This window comes from Cryptotermes secundus, unplaced genomic scaffold, assembly GCF_002891405.2.
Source record: "Cryptotermes secundus unplaced genomic scaffold, Csec_1.0 scaffold60, whole genome shotgun sequence".
Classification (NCBI taxonomy): Eukaryota; Metazoa; Arthropoda; class Insecta; order Blattodea; family Kalotermitidae; genus Cryptotermes; species Cryptotermes secundus.
This window is the reverse complement of record NW_019731568.1, coordinates 55,339-75,862: the sequence shown is the minus strand read 5'-3', so window position 1 is coordinate 75,862 and position 20,524 is coordinate 55,339. Positions and strand designations below refer to the sequence as shown.

Below are 20,524 nucleotides of genomic sequence, written 5' to 3'. Positions count from 1 at the left end.
TTTTGTTTTTTCAAATCACGAACAGTTTGTTCTCCAATACCGTATTGCATTGCTAATTGTTTAACTACAGCTCCTTTTTCCAGCTGATTGATAATTTCAAGTTTCTGTTGAATACTTAACACAACACGCTTCCTTTTAAACCCCGACATTTTGCTAACGCACTTGAAGATCTATATTAAGAAACTGATACTTACTTTCACAATGCACTCTCACACTGAGATGGTACCGTTAAATAACCTGGGGCGGTGTATTTGTCCTTGAAACTTTCCAAAAATTCTTGCATTCTTTCACCCCCACCCTAGAACATTGTGTTCGCATAACGGGACGAAATAATGCAGAGCTCGGTTCACACTAGTGCGAAAATAGTGTTAAACTCACCATGTGAAACAAAAGTGAATGAATATTAAACAACATATAAACTTAAAAAAAAAGCCCCGGTTAAGCCGCAAACCGGTTAATCCGCCCCCGGATAATCGAGAGTTGACTGTATTTGGGAATGACAGTAATGGATCAAAATTTGATTCAGAAGGAAATTAAGAGGAGACTGAATCTGAGTAATGCTAGCTACAATTCAGTCCAGAACCTTCTCTCTTCTTGTCTGTTGTGTATAAATGTAAAAATTAGAATATACAGAACTATAATGCTGCCTTTTGTTTTGTACAGGTGTGAAACTTGGTCTAATTGGAGAAAACTGCATAACAGGGAGGTTCATAACTTGTAATCTTCACCAAGTATAACTGGAATGCAAGTCAAGAAGATGCAATGGGCAGGACATGCAGCATGCATGGGGAAGAAAAGGAAGGCATGTAGGATTTTGGTGGGAATGCCAGAAGGAAAGAGACCACTAGTAGGAAGATCTAGAAGTAGGTGGGAGGATAATATTAAGATTAATTTTTGAGAGACAGGATGAGGTGGTATGGACTGAACTGATCTGAATCAGGATAGGGAACAGCATAGGGCTCTTGTGGACAAAGAAGTGAACCTTCAGGTTCCACAAAAATTTGGGAAATTCTTCACTAGCTGCACAACTGGCGGTTCATCAAGAACTCAGTTCCATGGAATCAGTATCTGTATCTGGACAAAGGACATCCAATTTGTGTTACATTCTGTTGAGCGACTAAGTGAGACAATGTCACGATGGGAGACAAGTTAGCTGAATACTCTTCTCGTGATTTTGTATCTTTTGACAAGTACAGCTGTCACAGTTTCTCTTCACAGAGGTATAGCTAAACCCTCTGGTACTAGAAGATGATCGCTTCCATGAATTTTAGAATAAGTAAACAATATTGCAATCAGTTCTACCAACATTTCACCCATTTGCTAGAACAGACTGCAGATTGTGTGTATTTAATAAATATTTCTTAGGGGCCCAACTGAGTATATGTCTTCCCCCCCTCACCTGAAGACGAAAACAGAGCCAGTTTCTGAAACATGGTGTTTTCTATTTTCTAGAATACCAAATGATGGAAAAAGTCCAAAAACCCAGTAATTCTGTATGTTATACACCATCATCAGAACCCTTTAGATAAAATCACGCATATCATATTTGAATGCATAATTAACATGCGTTTGTAAGCAAATAGGGCAATTGTGTCTTACATTTGCTTCGTGTCTCTATGGTGTAATGTTCATCAAGTTCAACGTCCTCTGGATCCAGCTCCTCATCCGTCTGAAGAATAAAACATTTACAACAATCTACAATATAACTGTATCATGCAGCATGAACTAAACACATTAATATACCAGCCTTCCAGTCACAAAGGCTGCACAGAATATCTTACTCACATTTCACTTATTTCAATTCATATCATTCAAGGGTAACAAAATCTGTTATGACTTCACAGCATTAAGCAAAAGACAGTAGGTGGAAACACTCAATATATCCTGGAAAATTTTTGACAGACAGAAATAGCAGGAGTGGAGTAAGGTATAGATTGATTTTTGTTTATTTAGTGATTTTTCAGTTGCATGTATCATATAGGCACAAATGGCAAGAAAACTGAAAATTATATATTTTAAATAATATAAAAGGAGAAAGAAGAGGATATGGCCTAATTTAAGGTACTAGCTCAATATCTGCCCAGACAGACTTAAGAAAACCCCTAAAATCTAAGTCATTCAACCACTCTAGGCTAAGATTCAAACTCACTCAGGCACAATGTTTCATGGGGGAAACATGGGTTAACACATAGCAAAATTTGGGAATGGAACTAGGTACTGAAATGCCTTGCCTGAAGGGAGGCTATAATAGGAGAAAACGTATCTGAGCTACATATCTGAAGCACAAATGAAAGCCGACACAGTACATTTCTCTGAAAGCAGATTTTAACATTATTCTCCCACCCATATTTGACTGAACAGACCTCATTACATGATGTTTCAAACAACAATTTTAAGTGAATTTCCTTTCACTTTTGACACATGCTACAGCAAAACCTTACTTCAGAGTGCAAGAGATCATTCTAAGGGGGTCCAAATTTTCAGACTGTCCCATACCAAAACAAATCCTGATGATGTGCCTTTTTGTTAACAGAGTAAAATACCTACATTTCTATGTGAATATACACATGATTACATATATAGCACAACTGTTGTTAATTCTGCAATATTTTACAAATTATACTTTGTAACTTTTTAAAAACACTGCAGTTTGCTCACAACCACTGCTACTCATGCATATATATAGTTTACATTGACTTTATCTTAACTAGTTTCCACATTAACACCCGATGGCATGCCACTTAGAAGTATATTTAAGAGATTATCTCATCTGTCCAAAAAACTAAAGTGAAGTTGAAAACTACTAGGTATCACTCCTCTACGATGCAAAGTGAATAGACTGTACATCATCCCATGCAACGCCACACAAAAAAATGAGTTCAACATGTTTTACAATGAAAGAGTGACTTTTTAGTTAACTGGACTATAAAACTGCACAGACAATCAATAAGATAATGATGTACATTATACAATGAACATCAGGCTATTGTGCGGGCCTGGCTGCAGCACCAACATGGAGAGGAGATGGAGGAGGACAATTAAAGGAAAATGAAATAGTTTTAACTAGTATTTCAAGTTTAGAAAACATAACATACATCTTGCCTCTATCAACTTTGTTTAACCTGAAGTAACAAGTTCTTTCTCACCCTGTTCATGAGTACAGCACGTCGGATTTCTCTCACCCCATCATACACAAGCCTGGATGCATCTATGAACTCATTCTCATCCACATCTTTCGGTGGATTGGAAGACAGTGCGTCCACTGCCACCTCTACCCGCTGAGCAAAGTTGGGCATGACTGCAGACACAAATAAAACATTTTTATTTCATTCTTTATTTAAAAGGGCCAATTACATGAATTATCTGACAATGAATTAGCCAATTCCGTCTGTTTTAAACCTTTACTGCAGCATTAGGCTGAATGATAATGGACACAGATGACAAAACTAATACAATTCAAAGTGTAGTTTGTGAAGAAGAGTTTCAGAAACAATGCTCAAATTTACAGGCTGCTTGCTTCACACAGTCTCGCTGGATGCAACATACAAATATCTGTATACAAAACATATTTAAAAGGTCAATTATTAAGGTCATGTGTTAAAATCAGGGAGAAAAGTAATATACTTTTTAATTCTCATTTGGCACCTTATAACAACAGATAATTTATTCATTATGTTGTAATATACTTACATCAAGGTTAAGGAAACACTCACCACCAGTCTCCACTAACTTGCCTCTGGCAAAAAGGTGGGCCTACTTCTGGTGTCAAGCAAACAATTGCTTTTAATAATGCAGTCAGACTAATTCTTTGCTTACTTAACACATTTTTAACTGCATAAGTTATGTAATATCAAATGACAGTGACCTGCAAATGACAAACTGAAAAGCATACAGAAGGCAGTGGCCACTCCCTAAGGAAACCTTATCAGAATACAATCTCCAGGCCAAGTTTTGAATCTGGGACATCCTTAATGCAAAGTGACCATCATGTCTGGACAGAATGGAAGAATCTTGTTATAGCATGGCATGATGAACTGATTGCAGTCAATGAAACCAGAACCACAGAAGTGCCAAACAGTGACAAATTCAAATTCTGTGAGCAGTTTTCTCTCCAAGAAATTTTAAACATTGTGCTCAACCTAGTTCTAATTCCAACTGTCTACAAGGACAAGACTGTCAGAGCTAAGTGTCACTGCCAGACTTAAAGTGTTCAGAAAATGAGGAAGATCATCATAATCTCAGTTAGCTGGCAGTCATATACAATTTTAAATCATCAAAATTACTGACTGACCAAACATGCAACTCCCTACATAACTAATGTGCTCTCAGATATTCATGGTATTTCACCATTATGGAACTTGATAGTCTACTAATGTCACCAATGAAGCCTACCTTTGTATATCAAAAGCCAGGCCAGTTCACCTCAAATCTAATACAGTTCAATCTAGTAGTCCACAAGCACATAACACTTCCCTGATATTCATTTCAATACCATCCACTATGTATATAAGAGTCTCCCTAAAGTATCCAGCTAAAATGTTTATGTCCTATTTGTTTCTCTACCCTTTAAAACTTACTACATTACTTCAGGCTTCCCTGAGGGAACTTCTCTAAATAAGTAACTATTTTTATGAGGGAGTCAGCAAATAGTTAACAATGGAAGTAAAAGAGCTATAATGGACATAATAGGTTTTGTATGTGTATCACTAGGTAGCAGAACAATCCGGCTTCATGATACTCTATGTAGCAGATGTGCATGCGCATGTTCAGAGGCTGAATTCAGTAGTCAAAATGGCAACCACACTTGAGATGTGTGCTACTGAAAAGCATCATTCTGTTGTGTGTTTCTTATGGCAAAAGTACTCACTGAAAAGGTTATTACTAAAGAAATGTCTCCTGTTTATGGTGGGAAGTGTTTATCACATAAAGCAGTTCACAACTGGGTCAAGAAATTCTCTCAAGGACTTTTGAAAGTCACAGATGATGCCCAGCCAGGTGAAGAAGTAGCAGAGACAACAGTCAAAGACTTCTATTCTGCAGGTTTCAACACACTGGTATAGCAATGGGACAAGTGTATCAATGTCGGAGTAGGATATGTCCAGAAATAAATGTCCTTTCAGGTTTGAATATCATATGTTTTACATTTTATATACATTTGTGACCTATTTACTGACTCCCCTCATATAATGCAATGGACAATCGTTTGTCATTTATACTCTGTTAACGAGATACACGGATATGATATGGAAGGTGGTCTACTGTAGCAATTAGATAACTAAAGCCCCATAGTGCGTAAAGCCGTTGGTATGTAACAACTGTGAGATGGATGGATATACCACAGCTGTTTCTGGACAATGGCTCAGTAAGCTCATTCCTGTTGCTAAGCAGTGACTCTGTAAAGAGCGGCTGTTGCTAGGCAACACTCATTACAACAGAAGAGCTGTGTTTTCTATGTGGTCTGTGCCAACATGCTATAACCAACAGGTTTGGAGCTTCGTGAGTTGATAGTTCTGTACAGGAGTCTGTGAAGAAAGGGCTTGAACATGTGAAACTGAAGAATTTCCACTGTTAGAAGCTTTTGCCAGGGAACAACTAGTGAAGACACAGCAGGCTGCAAAGGCTTAGTGGGTGCTGTGGTGATTTGTGAAATGTGGAGATTATCAGTGGTTCTCTAATTGCTTGCAGTTCTTAGTTGTGTGCATAGGTGGTAAATAAAACCATTCACCAATCTAGACCTCATCTATAGTCACTCTTACATGTGACAATAAATTAAATTAATTACTGTGTTGAAGGATTTATTCATTTCTTCAAAGAAATAATTTGTGTAGGATATGAGGTTCTCACAACATGGTTATGATGTTTCTATCTTCTGGGACATTACACCATGCAGTCAGTTGAATGTCAGAAGAAAACATCAATTAACTATCAGTGCACTATGTGGTGTTAAATTCCAGACAACAGACTTCTTCAGAAATAAGTTAGATTGTAAATATATACATCCATTTTTTCAAGATCAACACATTAATACTTAACAACATATTCTTAATAATGCTCTTAATACAAGGCAAGCTGTAATTCATAATAAGAATAAATAAAAGAATTAATGGAAGGGAAAACCTCATTTATTTCAGGCAGTCCTCTACAAGATCTTACTTAACAAGAACGGTGTTTTTAATGATTCTGGATGAATTGAATTAATATTCTTCAACATCCTTCTTTCTTACCTCAACTTCGCATATTCAGGCTATGAAGATGTTACTACAATGACAAAAATTAGACCAGTAAACTGACCTTGGTCCCGTAACACTTTGACTGCTTCAAGAACTCGTTCTGTGTAAATTCCAGGCTCATAGTTGTCCATTTCTGCTCCAACAACATTACACACTCGAGATGATCGGCCACGAATTGCTCCTGCAGTGCGATCTAGTGTATCAGCATCTCCCTCTTGTAGGGCCAGCACACATTTGTTCACATCTTCCAAAATGTGATTCTCTATAAGAAGACATTACATACAAAATCTGACCTCTCAACACACTACAATTCACTACATCCTGAAGCTGTGAGACTATAATACTGTAGTATGTAAAAGGAATACTTAAATCAAGTCAGTTTTCAAATAGTGGACACCCACCAAAAATTCTCTGATATTGCAGTCACAGCATTTTCAGCAATAATGAGTAAGGTATTTGGAGGTTTGTGGTATGCTTTACTATCTAAATCCATCTGGGATGGTTCCTGGATGGTGCAGGAGACAGCAACTTGGATGAATTTCCAGCGCAAACAATTAAGATCTCTTTGGAGACAGAATGACTAAGCTAGCAGCCATCACTGGTTATCTGTGTTTCACCATTTTTAAGTGTGACTTCAACTGACTGAGCCAACTAGAACTTCCTAATTATTCAACTGCAAGAAATTAAGATTCCAAAGTGAGAAACTGAAACCATTACACCTTTCAATGCTCAGAACTGTTTGGGTGCAACCTATAAATTTGGGGAAAACATATGCAAATAAGGTGAACGGAGAAGTTCATGGAGGTAGGCCTAGGCCCACTAGGGCTGTAGTGCCAAGGAAAAAAAATGCAAATAAGATGATCAAGGGATAATGTGAGTACCACCCTAAGTGCAAAATGACCCACAGCAAAGCAATACCAGCACAGAGGACACGCTTCAGCAGATGCAGTATACAGATGAGTCTGAAGATTAATGGTTCTTTGTTCTTCATGTTAGGCTATAAGAAACTGGTTTAATAGGTCTGGTAGGTAGATGGGTGGTATCATATATTTCTTACCTTAAAGGTATGTTTTCTTAATGCATGGGTAACTCTTCTAAAAGGAAGTCAAAACATTTGGGAATGTCATGTGGTGGAGCAAACAATAAATTTACCAACTGATATATATTCCTATTTTCAGCTACCTCATATCAAGACTAATGTACATAGTCAATTTGCAAGCATCTATCCTTAACTGTCCTGAATATAATCTGTTCACAGTTGAGAAAGTACAGTCTCAGTGTTGCAACCGGAAATATATATTACTATAAATTTACAATTGTTAGTTCAAAATACATAACTTGAAACTGATTTAAGTCTGCTCCCTTTTATTTGAGGTGATATTTCAGGATAATCAGTTGCCTGCCTCTTCATTTGATTAAATACTTGAATCCTGTTATTCTCTCTTGGTTTTGAAGCATGTTCTTTTTTATTATAGGTACTACTTACAACAGAGTCTCTCTTATTGTAGCACTCCACTATATTATTGCTTATTCAGATAATTCCTGTATGTTCACCCTATTTGTTCAAGTTGCTTATGCAAACATGAATCCATTATGAACTCAGATACTGTCTCCTCTTTTGATCTTAATGAAATATGGTGCCATTATCATGGACAATAAACTAAAGATTTACATGAAACATGTGGACAATGCCAGGAATTTATAAACAACTAATAATATATTTTCAATACTATAAAATGGGGGGTGGGATAAAAAGAAAGATACATAATGCGTGCAATAACAAAATGCAAGAAGGTATACTTCACGTGATGTCTCTCTTTGGGTGAATGTCTCTTGGGTTAAAAACTGTGGGTTAGAGGTTTCAGGTGAGAAATCCTGCAACTGTGTGTTTTTACTGTGGGTCAACCAGTACAATAGCAGGCAAAATGACTAAAATGGTGCAGGTGGACAACCTGACAGGTGGGTATGAAACTGTTACTATATTCACAACATCACTATCACTGCTCTCATTTACAATTCAGCAATTTGATAGCCTTGCCTACTGATATTTAAGAACTACCATTCAGCAATGACAAAGAATCATACCTGAAACAGCCAAGAAGTCATCAATGGTAGTGATGTCATCCACAGCCTCAGTGAGGATACGGACTTGGTTCTCCCAAGCATCACGGAAGACATCCATATTCTCCTGGGCCACCTTAGAGCGTGGCCTTGCAGCAAGGATGCGCGCAGCATTTATTACTTGCGGACACAGGTTCTCAATCTGGGCAGCTGCATATCTCACCATTTTCACTCCATCCTCATTGCCCGACATGCTGCATGCCAGATTTGCAACCTGCAACACACACACACACACACACACATAATTCTCAAACATATAAATCCCCATATTTCACTGCATAATGACCAGCGTGTTTCTTGAAAAGCTGACAGTTCCTCAGCTTGTCAAAAATCTCCCTACCTTCAAAGAACACACTGGTTCAACACTGCATTCACAAAATTCTGCCTTTGGAACCAATCCCGAGCCAATCAAATCCAGTCACAACCTCCACATTCTATTTCTCTGAAATCTACTTTGATATTATCCTTCCATTTAGGCAGATATTTCTCAAGTGGCATTTTCTGTTGATATTCTCAACCAAAATTTGTATCAATTTCTAATTTCTCCCATTCATGTCACATGCCTCATGCTCCTCCTCCTCCAAAGGATCCTGCTCTATAGCTTCTCTGATGAAATCATACTGAAAGGCTTGTGAGATCAGACTTTATGCTGGAAGACTATTCATTTTCTGTTCTTTGCTATTAACTAGAAATTATCAACTGTAACAACTCTGTACACCAGGATAGCTCAGTAGGTATAGTGAGTAAGCTACAGAGTGTCTGACTGAGTTCAATTCCTGGCTAGGGCAAGAGATTTTTCTTATCTGTGGCAAACACGCTAGCTCTGGGGCACACCAAGTCTCTCATCCAACAGGTGCCATGGGGCTCTGTCCCCAGGGGTAAAGTGGCAGGGCTGTGAAGCTAACCTCTCAGCTCCGCCTAGTGTTGAGGTTAAGAATGATGGAACTATAACACCACTCCTCCATATACCGTCATGGCACAGTGCTTAATTATATAATCAAGTATATGGATAACTTTACCTTACCTTTACTTCCCTTCTGTTAATGTCCAGAACTGGAAACTTCCAACGTGCATGGGTTTAAAGTTTATTAACGTGCTTTATATTAGAGTCAGTTTACAGCTGCCACAATATTGTGCACTTAGGGAAAGTTTACGAACTGTATAATACAGAAAGGTTAACAAATATGTCAGTACTTTAAGGTACAATTAAAAAATATGGCTGCATAACTTTTCCTTCTGGAAAATAATGTACAGCTAAAGCATTAGTCCCACAAATTTCCTGCCAGTTCTGAAGTGTTAATTATATGGTTTAAAATGGATAATGAACCATAACACAGAAAGATGACGAAATACACAATCCATCCCCAACCATTCCTGTGAAGATGGACAGCAGCACTCTAAACTTGTGTGGAACTGCTGGGAAGACGTTAAAGCAATACTCACCTCCACTAGCTTGTTGGCATGTTCAGTAAACACCAGTGCATATTCCTCCACTTCCTTCTCATTACCAGCTTTAGCAGCTTCAATCAGCACCAAAAGAGGAACGTTTGTTTCAAGGAAACTGGAATGAGACAAAATATCACTCACTATAATACAGAACATTGATCATATCACTTTGGAACATGATTAGTCCAGTTAATATTAATAAACAGTCATTCTTTTTAGTTAAAACTGCTGTACTTACTAGCAAATAAGAATAAAAACTTAAGTTGATGTTTTTATATTCAATCATGTAATTATTTCTGCTGAGTAACTGGTCAATTTAATTCATAAGCAGTTTTTTGGGAGGGGACACATCATAATTCTCATTTACTTTGTCACAATAGATATCACTGATTAAAACAATCTCACCTTTGCTCCTGTTGCTCCCCTCCCTGACAACTGAAGAATGGACATGATTCAAAGCTAAAAACAGCCTTTGCCAAAATTACTATAAAAACTGTGATGGCTATTTAAGTCACTGGTGCACAGTTCAAGTACTATTCCCATGATTATCTTCACTGTTGCATATTCCAGTTAACTACTGTTGCTGCACCCTTCAATATATATTATTGTCCACATCTGTTTGTTATCAATGACTGCAAGGTAAAAGGTAAAGTTGTCCCTGTGCTTAACTAATTAAGCACTATACCATGAAGGCATATGGACGAGTGGATGTACAGATCCACATTTTCTTGACTTTGGCTCTAGCTGGAGGTGAGCGATCAACTTCACGTTCCCACTGCTTTATCCTCAGGGAAAAAGCCCTCGGTGCCCATTGGCTAAGAGGTTGGACGGACCCCAGAGCCGGTCTAGATGACATGGAGAAGTGAAAATTCTTGACCCCACTGGGACCTGAACTCTGACCCCTCTGTTGTCCAGCCAGCAGCCAGTCCCTATACCGACTGCACTATCCTGGCTCATTATGATTTTAAAGTTGAATATAATAAAAGTGTTCATACTCAAATGCCAGGCATACAAAACTCACAACTACCATCAGAACACAATATGCAAATACATATTTTCATGGCAGTATGCAAGAAATTCACATTTGTGGCTGGACATGAAACCATACAGTATGGTGGAAATAAATTTCCAGATCAATTTTTCAGTAACATGTGGTTTGGCATAACTAACTGTTAGCTCATTTGTCAAAGCATACTGCCAGGGTACAGAAAAGAGGATTCTGTTCAATTCTTAGTATATGTATGAAGCAAACTATAAGAGTATATTTAAGCAGAGACTTTTAAGTGTCTGGTAGGCTTAAATTGTATTTCTGGAGCGCTGGTTATAGCACCATCACTGAAACAGCCATAAGTACCCACTAAACATGAGACTGAGTGAGCCCATAACAGGTCTGGCCATAGTGGTGAAGAGAAATCACAAAATTACAAAAAGTATACAAATACACTGCAAAAGGCCCACTTCATTAACAAAACTGATTTTAATCTGTATGGGTCTTACCTCATTTCATTTTCTTGAATCTGTACACGTGAACCACCCTTCGATCTATGGCGAAATACAGGCCACTTTATACTCACAAATGTAAACTAGGCTTCACAGGGTTTCATAAACAAAGCAAACTTTAATTTGAACTCACCTATCAGACACATGATCAACAACAGCTTTTCTCAGCTGACGACGAAGGTCACGCGTCTTGCGGCACATGTGATCCAGAGCTCGCTCTAAGCCTTCACTCTGTTCCTTGGTTCCCATCTGCAGCACAGAACAACTGTTGAGGGTTCACGAAACAGAAGCAGACAATTTCAAGGAGGCTGATCTGTCAACAGTGTACCTTATATGGTTTATTATATAGAACTATTAATGTTTAGACTATTTAGTGTCAAATGGTAGGATGACTGATGAACTAAAAAGAATTTAGAATGGAGAAGACATGACCTAGTCAAGGTGCTTTTCTGGAATTTGCCTGCAGGAACTGAGTAAAACCATAAAAACCTTCAGAGAGGGTAGATATGTCCCAGCTGAGACCTGAAAAGGGTGCCTCTTGACTACAAATCTACAGCATTACCACTACACAAACCAGCTCTGTTCAGTGGAATGGCAAAACAGTTTCCAACTTCACTAATGTTTTCAATGTTTCACCCTATATAGCAAGCTTAATATCTGCTTCATGCTGGTTTCTTGCTTGGTTTACTCTGACCCTGAAGAAGAGGCAACATGTTCCCCCATGACGCCAGTTGTCTTTAGAAAGACTCCACAGCATTATGTCCCAGAAGATGGAACTCTTCTAACATTACTTCTCCAAAATTTCCCTCATGCAACTGAAAGTGAAACACCTCGCAACAAAGGTTCACTGTCAATTTTAAGTACTTAATAAACAGACAAAGGTTCACTATCAATTTTATGTACTTAATAAACAAACAGAAGCACCAACAGACACCCCAACATAAAATCTGAGTCTAATATTTTCATTCTGAATCTATTCTACTCACTTTCCTTTTCTAGCTATACTTATAAGTTCTTCTGGAACCAGAAGACTGTGTGGATGATCCATAAATTTCACATTAGTAATACTAACATAACAGTAGCACCAACCCACCAGTAAAACAATTACAATACAGGCATTTAAGAACAATCTATATGGCTTATATACTTGTATATTAATAAGCATAAGCAGCAGTGCTTGGTTTATATAAAAATGTGACTGTTTTTAACATGCTACATACGGCATCTACGTCTGTAGTATGCAAAAATAACATCTCGCATGGCAGTTACTAAGCGATTACAGTAGATACTCTGAGAAATATGCATGAAAAAGAACCTGGATAAAATTTTATGCTGGGTGTCTATACTAAATATATCAGGTATGGCTGATGTTTATCAATGTAACCCCCCCCTCCCTACATCCAGCAGTAATGAAATATTTTATTCCAGACCGATGTATACCTTTACACTCTTGTATAAAACCAGAACCTGCTGCTTGTGCTGTTATCTTTTCTAAATATATTTGTTAAGAGAGAAATGCAAGATGAGAATAGTAAGCAGTGCAGTTCTAGACGAATCACAGGCTGACAGTGTGCCCACCACAGCATTACACAGGTATGACAATGGCTGCCATACCACATGTCATGCATTACAGGCTATCAATCCCCGATCCGTGAAGTCACCAATGTATCTAAAAGCAAGTCAGTGTTAGCAGACAGACACATAGCACAAAACTCTATGCTTGTGATAGAAAGTTGAATAGCAACAGTTATACGTGGAATCAAATTCTGACAGTACAACAAAACAAAACTTTATCATTTATAAGGAAACCAAGATAATTTCAAGACTTTGAATATTTGCATAAAAATAAGTTTCTAATATTGTAATGTTATATCAGTTATAAATCTGCTGACAGAGCCATTCTAAACAACAGAACTTCCAACAAAATTACAGAAAGAGAGTGAGTCACTTATCACAACCTCAGTTCAGAAATTCTGTGGCTTATTAATACAAATAACTTCTGTCTCACTTGCTCTTTCTATAAGATCATGATAAGAAATTGTATTTTCTGCATCAAAATTTGAACTAATTTAATTCAATGGATCAGAATATCTATGAAAAATTACTGCAATTAAAATATTCTTTTATCACATTAATACGAAGACAGAAATAACGGGATCAGCTGGATGGCTAGGAACAGGTCAAAACAGGAACATAACATAATGTTCCCTCTAGCCACACTGAAAGACACATATTGTGTGATTATTTTGCCACCTCTCTGCCACACCTAACCCTGCAGAATAGTTCTCAATCTCTCCACCTTCAGACAGGTGGTGAAAGGAGGAGGAAAATTAAAAGAAACTGACTGACAGCATCAGGCACTAGCATTTAAAGAGACTGCTTAACGAGGTTAACTGTAATAGATGTGATAAAATATGGTATAAACTGTTACAGATTATCTGACTTCATGATGCATAAAATGAAATTCAATTTTCATGGCACATCAAATCATTTATTGTAAAGTTGTGTATGTATAGTGTGACATGTTGCGCAATGGAGGACAACCCCTCCCTACCCAGCAGTGACGTGGCAACTTTGGCCACAGTGACGTGGCGGATGAGTCAGTGCTCCGTCCCCCCCCCTCCGCGGTGATGTAACACGCAATGCAGCTGTGACACGGGTAACAGCCAACAGCGGTACCGACTGCGTAACAGGCAAGCACTGTGACTATATAAGTGAACCACACTGCCTACGAAGTTGAGTTGAAATGTGGCCCTTGCCAAGTGCAGTTAAGAGTCTAAAGCGTATCAGCCGCTGAAGACAGTTCTCAAGTCAGCAGCCAACAGTTCTCAAGGCAGCAGCCTACGAGTTGAGTTGGAATCTAACAGCAGTCGCGGAAAGAAGAACCGAACGCATGTGTAATTGTGTAATTGGGAGTGTGTAATACAGAGAGACTTGTAGAGCTCCCATACTGTGAAAACGTGTAGACTACTGACAATACAGTGATTTGATTAACGAATAGGGTTATAAATTGTGAAACCCCGCAACATTGTTATAATTAATTGTAGCCGTTACTTTTAGGTTGTTGAATAAACCAATTAACAATCCGAACGGCGTCTTCAGTAGCAAAACATGCTACACTGGTGTCGGAAGTGGGATTTGGACTTACACATGTGACCAACAAGATTCGAACAAAACACGTTACAATACACTTATGCCACATTTCACCACATAATTTGTGTATCCTCAATTTTCATCATTAAATTAATAAAAATAAATAATTTCATAATCATCAAATTATCAAAAGGATAGCAGCATGCATAAAATATAAGCTTAAAGATCGTATGGAAGGTTATACCTGGTTTAGTTAAGTGAGAATTACTGTTATTCCTATATGCCACAGAAAAGTGTGCCATAAATCTGTGACCTGAGGAAATGCTGTACCATGATGAGCAAACATGATGGTACTCACAAGAAGATTGACACCCAAAATTGAAAACTTGTCTATGTATTTGATCATTGATATTTTACTTTGTACAGAGTTTAATAAAAACGAAATTTATGGAAAGTAATGCAGTTTAATAAATAAATGAAGAGTTATGAAAGAAAAAGAAGCCATCTTTCATTACCAAGTAACCCAACTGCTTTCCAGAGATAAATTTTTCACTTTCATAGAAAGGTCATGTAAACAGTTACATTTTCCATGAAGGCCCATTTTCATAAATCCTCATATACAACAAACACCTGAGTCCTTGATCACAAAACTCTACAAAGAATGTCTGTGAATGATGTTCCTTTCAATGCAGTAAAGTGTAGTGAAACTGAACAGGCATGTCACCTTCTATCATCACAACACAGTAAAAATATTACTGAAAATTTAAATAACCAGAGAAAACTGCACTGATGGCACCATTCACTAGTATTATAAATAGATATACAAAGGGGTTAATGGTTAGAGATAAACTAAAATATGATTTTAACTGTTAGAGATTATTCAACTTCATGAAAATGTTATTTGATGATGGTATCAATGGTGAAATAAAAGACAACCATAAAAAGAAAATGACAATTATATATCTTCCAGTTCTTGGACACTAACATATACAATTTATGTCTTTCAAGTTTCCCTTCAAGAGCTTTCGCTTTTATATACTCCTCTTCCCCCATACCATCCAGCTGATTATGTAGATCACAATGAAAAATTATCAATATCCAGAGAACTTCTGAGATATTTTGGAGAGTCAGTATTAAAAGTTTTAAGTAACTTTACAAAGCAAACTGAAATTCTCAAATCCCTGTTAGAAGAAGTAATCTCAAGACCCACCACAGAGAGATGACAGCACATACTCAGAACTGAAGTAGTTAAGAGCACAATACACCTTAACAATACCAAACAAGTAGATAGGTACATCACATGTGCAAAAGGGTGTATACATGGAAAAGGCTGAGCTGTGTAATTGTAACTATCTAGCACTTGCACCAGGATTGCCAACAATCGACAAATGCACACACATACTAATAACACACTGGGGTTCATATTTACCCCACGCTTCCCTCCCCTCGCAGCTTGTAACTGGTTTAGATCAGGAGAAAAGAAACAGAGGAAAATAGAATAAAAATCAAAGTTATCATTACATTTAAAATTATAAAATATGTCCTAACCAACAAGCAATCAATTCATGCATTTTGAACTTGTAACCCAAAAAAGTAAATAAACAATAAACAGGTGTCCCACAAAATGTGTCCCAAACTTCAGTTATTTACTGAATGGGTTACTGTGGGTCCACTTTGAATTGTCATGGAGCTACCGTTTTAAAATGAGGGAATGCAAAAGAAAATTGCTAATGAGTACACAATTTTGTTATTATTTACCTATAACAGTTGCTGTTCAAAATTACTTACTGCATTGTCTGTTCATGCAACCTTCCTCATTTTACAACAGAACGTGCTGCCTTTCATATGCCTTTGGGACTGTTCCACATGGAAGCATCATCTACCACTGTTTGCCACAACAGCTCACCTCTTGGCTGCAATTTATCTTGATAAACCAGTTCCTTCATATATCACCATAAGAAAAACTCAAACAAAATAAGGTCTTGTGAAGAGTAAGACCAGCCCTGCCATCATTCTCGATCAGTTCAACAATATCCATAGCAGTAATTTACGTGTCAACCAAAATGGGACAAGAGTTGAACTCTTGTGGCAAATCATGGATGCTGCTGCTTGCATACAGGACAATCCTGAGGGCATACAAAGTGCAAAAGTTCTGCTGTAAAAGCAAGCATAACTGTGCACAGACAGTGGAGGATATCTGTTTGAACAATAGCTAGCAGACGTGCCTACTATAAAAATATAAAATAAAACTGTTTCATACAATCTCCAATTTTCTTTGCATATCCTTACTTTCCAGGAAGAGCTCCACAATGGTTGAGAATTGGACATGTATTGATATCAGTGATAAGATTTATTTAACTTTATTAATAGTATTTCTGCCAATTCAGCAAAGTAATGGACACCATGTATAAACTACTGCCAGTAAGTTGAGCCATGCTTCACTGATTTTCACCTTACAGTTTTGGTAAAGAAACAGTAACAAAAAAATAAGATTGTAAGAATAAATCCAAATAAATACATATTTACAATTCATTCAACCACACAGATGTCCTTATCTTTCTCCCACATCTTATAGTTTTAATCGTTTCCTTATTTCAAACAGAAAGGAAAGAAGTTTATAGAATCAGCCATACATAAGTTGCACCTAACTGTTTAAAAAGTCAGCAGTTATATAAACAATTATTTATAAATGTTATGAAATGTAGCAGTTTTGAAGGAAAGGATGCATGATTCAGTCTGTCCAGTACTTATGCAAACTGATAATGAACACAATCCACAGTACAGCTTGGACAGCTGACATTTATGCAGCTCAAGTAACCTTGTGGGTTTATCACATCACAAAAGCCTACCAATGGAAGATGTTCTTAGACACATATAACATCCTCTTTTCTATGAATATTAATATTATTCTCCTGTTTATGTAAGTCATGAGGTGGAAGAATATTGTCACTGGTCCTGCAGGGCTCAGAACCAAGAATGACTGTCAGAATTGCTGGGTTTTTGGACTGTGCTGGTGAAGGTCAGCAGTAATTTAAGTAGTTACTATAGGATTCTGACTATGGTGTATAACACACTGATATATTGGGTTTCTGGACTTTATCCATCGTCCTGGTTTTTAAGATAACAAATAAAAACATGACATTTCGGAAACTGGATCTGTTTCCGTCCTCAGATGAAGGAAAAGGGGAACACCTATTCTGTTGGGTCCGTTAGAAAGAGCTAGCCTCAATCACTGGTCGACCACATCATGTTTAGGGCGGGTGAGTACTTGTCTGTGGTCGGGTCACTGATGGCTTAGTAGAACTTTTGGGTTACATTATTTTGGTGGTTTAATGTGTTTTTAGATGGTAGAGGTGTATAAGTGTTTTAATTTTATTATATATATTTCATTTTTGTTGTTGTTTGGACAACTCGAGTTTTTGTGACCCTCCCAGTGAAGCATGCTTTCCACAACGTAGGTTAAGAGATAGCCACGGACGTCCGATAGGGGGTGAGTACAGTCCATGCCCCCTATCAGGGCACAACAAATTGGTTGACCAGTGATTGAGGCTAGCTCTTTCTAACGGACCCAACAGAATAGGTGTTCCCCTTTTCCTTCACCTGAGGACGGAAACAGATCCAGTTTCTGAAACGTCGTGTTTTTATTTGTTATCTTAAAAACTAGGACGATGGATAAAGTCCAGAAACCCAATATATCAGCAGTAATTTACCTGATCTGCTTCTCCTGTCTCTGCCTAGACTTCACAAGTAGTCTTAGCTCATAACATTTTTAACCAAAGTTGTCATGGATATGTGTAGAAGTGCAGAAGGCAAAATAAAGAATTATAGATCTTACACTTCAAAACATACAATAAAACATCACTGAAATTAAATAACTGCCTACATCACTATAGTTTCATAAGAATAAAAATATTAAGCTGTGAAAGCTACAGAGGAAAGCAGGTGGTATGAGTATCAAGGACATTAACTAATAATGAATGAGGTGTTTATATCTCACCATACAGTGTATTTCGCAGAAGAATATGTAACAAGCTCAGATACTTCCTCAACCATCATCCTTCAACTTAATTCTGCTTTTAACACTTACCAGTCCAACACTGAAGTGGACCCAATGCTCAGCTCCACTGTGACACTTCAATGACATCTACAACCTCCCAGCTGTCATACAGACTTTTCACAGTATGTTCATGATGAACATAAATTTAACAATGGAACTCTTCATGCCACATCAACAAAAATTACTTTGAAAAATGGCAACTGTGGTCTATAATCTCTGCATAAAGAACTTAAAAAGAAAACCTCAAGAATTCAAATTCATGTAGTCAAATAAACTGCATGCATTCAAATCAATGTGAAAAAGTAATTATTTTGTGGGAGCTGGAGTTTTCAATACTGAAATGAAGAAATATAACTTCATGAAAATAATAAGACAGGCAGCTTACACATGCATCACAAATTAAATCTTACTGTGATGAGTTGAAGTTTTTTGATAGAAATATTTTTCAACACAAATTCAAAATTTCACAATTATTAAATGATGAACATGCGGTTAGTCTGAGAGCTCAGGGACAACAGATTTACTTCTAATTATAACAGAACACACACCCACATGACTACAGTTGGACCATACTGAGAGAATGAGAATCTTAGAATTTCAATTACCAAATTATGTATTTACCTCAAAATTTTGAAGGCTTAATAAAAAGGTGCACAACAGTGCTACATGTTCTTTACATTCTCATGAATAATTTACTGTAGAAACTCAATACTAGAAGAATTTATAAAATTCCTAAAAATGCTCATTGAAGTAAATACTCATGTAACATCTGAAAATTGTAGCAATATACATAGGTCGTGCCGAAAGTCATGAGCAACTTTTTTACTTCTAATTATAACAGAACACACACCCACATGACTACAGTTGGACCATACTGAGAGAATGAGAATCTTAGAATTTCAATTACCAAATTATGTATTTACCTCAAAATTTTGAAGGCTTAATAAAAAGGTGCACAACAGTGCTACATGTTCTTTACATTCTCATGAATAATTTACTGTAGAAACTCAATACTAGAAGAATTTATAAAATTCCTAAAAATGCTCATTAAAGTAAATACTCATGTAACATCTGAAAATTGTAGCAATATACATAGGTCGTGCCGAAAGTCATGAGCAACTTTTTTTGCATACAACCTGAAAACAGCAGACGAAAGAGACTATGGTGGTAGGTGGAACCAGCTGTTGTGTTAACCTTGAGTGTCCTGTGACATCAATAGCTTGCATCATGTGACCAGTATCACTCCTAACAAAGTGGCCAAAAACGACATATCGTTTTGCCAGCATGCTGTCATCGAATTTCTTGTGAGAGAGGATATCCCTGCTGCACAAATTCACCAGAGACTTCAGCGTGCTTATGGAAGTGTGTGCATGGCTGCGAGCAGTGTTCGAAGATGGGTGAAACATTTTAAAGGTGCGAACACCAGCATCAAAGACGAGCCTCGGAGCAGTCGTCCTCGAACAGCCTCAACTGAACGCAACAAGGAAAGAGTGGATGAGATCATTCAAGATGACAGGCATGTGACTGTGGACACAATAGCCCCAAAACTTGGAATGGGGCACACTGCAGTACAGGAGATGATTGAAAGCTTGGGCTGTAGGAAAGTTTGTGCTCATTGGGTCCTGTGGTTATTGACCGAAGACCACAAAGGTCAGCGAAAAGCCATCACCTCAGAACTGCTGCAGATATATCAACATGAAGGCGATAATTTTTTGCTCTGTATTGTGACAGGTGACAAAAGCTGATTTCACCATTTCGAGCCTGAAACAAAATGGCAGAGTATGGAATGGCACCATTTGCATTCTCCATCAAAAAAGAAGGCAAAGACAGTGCCACCAGCTGTGAAGGTGATAAGCACAGTCTTCTGGGATGCAGAGGGGTTTATTCTGGCCGAATTCCTGGAACCTGGGCAAACCATCAATGCTGCTCATTATGTCCAGACGCTGCACAAGCTCCGTCATGCATTGCGCGATAAACGTCCAGGATGAAACATCATCATCCTGCATGACAACGCTCGCCTCACATTGGAAGCAATTGCAAAGATGGGGTGGGAAGTTCTTCCACACCCCTCCTATAG

The 20,524-nt window shown here is 37.6% G+C and overlaps 1 protein-coding gene across 4 annotated transcripts in view; it reads right to left on the bottom strand.

Annotated features, from left to right (window-relative positions):
- Positions 1-20,524, bottom strand: part of LOC111867044 (catenin alpha) — a 67,903-nt gene that overhangs the window by 23,191 nt on the left and 24,188 nt on the right. For all 4 annotated transcript variants that reach the window (XR_004513293.1, XM_023856509.2, XM_023856510.2 and 1 more), the window contains exons 8-13: positions 11,431-11,546; positions 9,795-9,912; positions 8,316-8,565; positions 6,292-6,492; positions 3,147-3,298; positions 1,600-1,669 (exon numbers count right to left, since the gene is read on the bottom strand). Coding sequence is in view for 3 of the 4 variants with exons in the window: in XM_023856509.2 (XP_023712277.1) it covers positions 1,600-1,669; positions 3,147-3,298; positions 6,292-6,492; positions 8,316-8,565; positions 9,795-9,912; positions 11,431-11,546 (907 nt within the window). In the remaining variant the exon portion in view is untranslated. The remainder of the gene's footprint in view (positions 1-1,599; positions 1,670-3,146; positions 3,299-6,291; positions 6,493-8,315; positions 8,566-9,794; positions 9,913-11,430; positions 11,547-20,524) is intronic.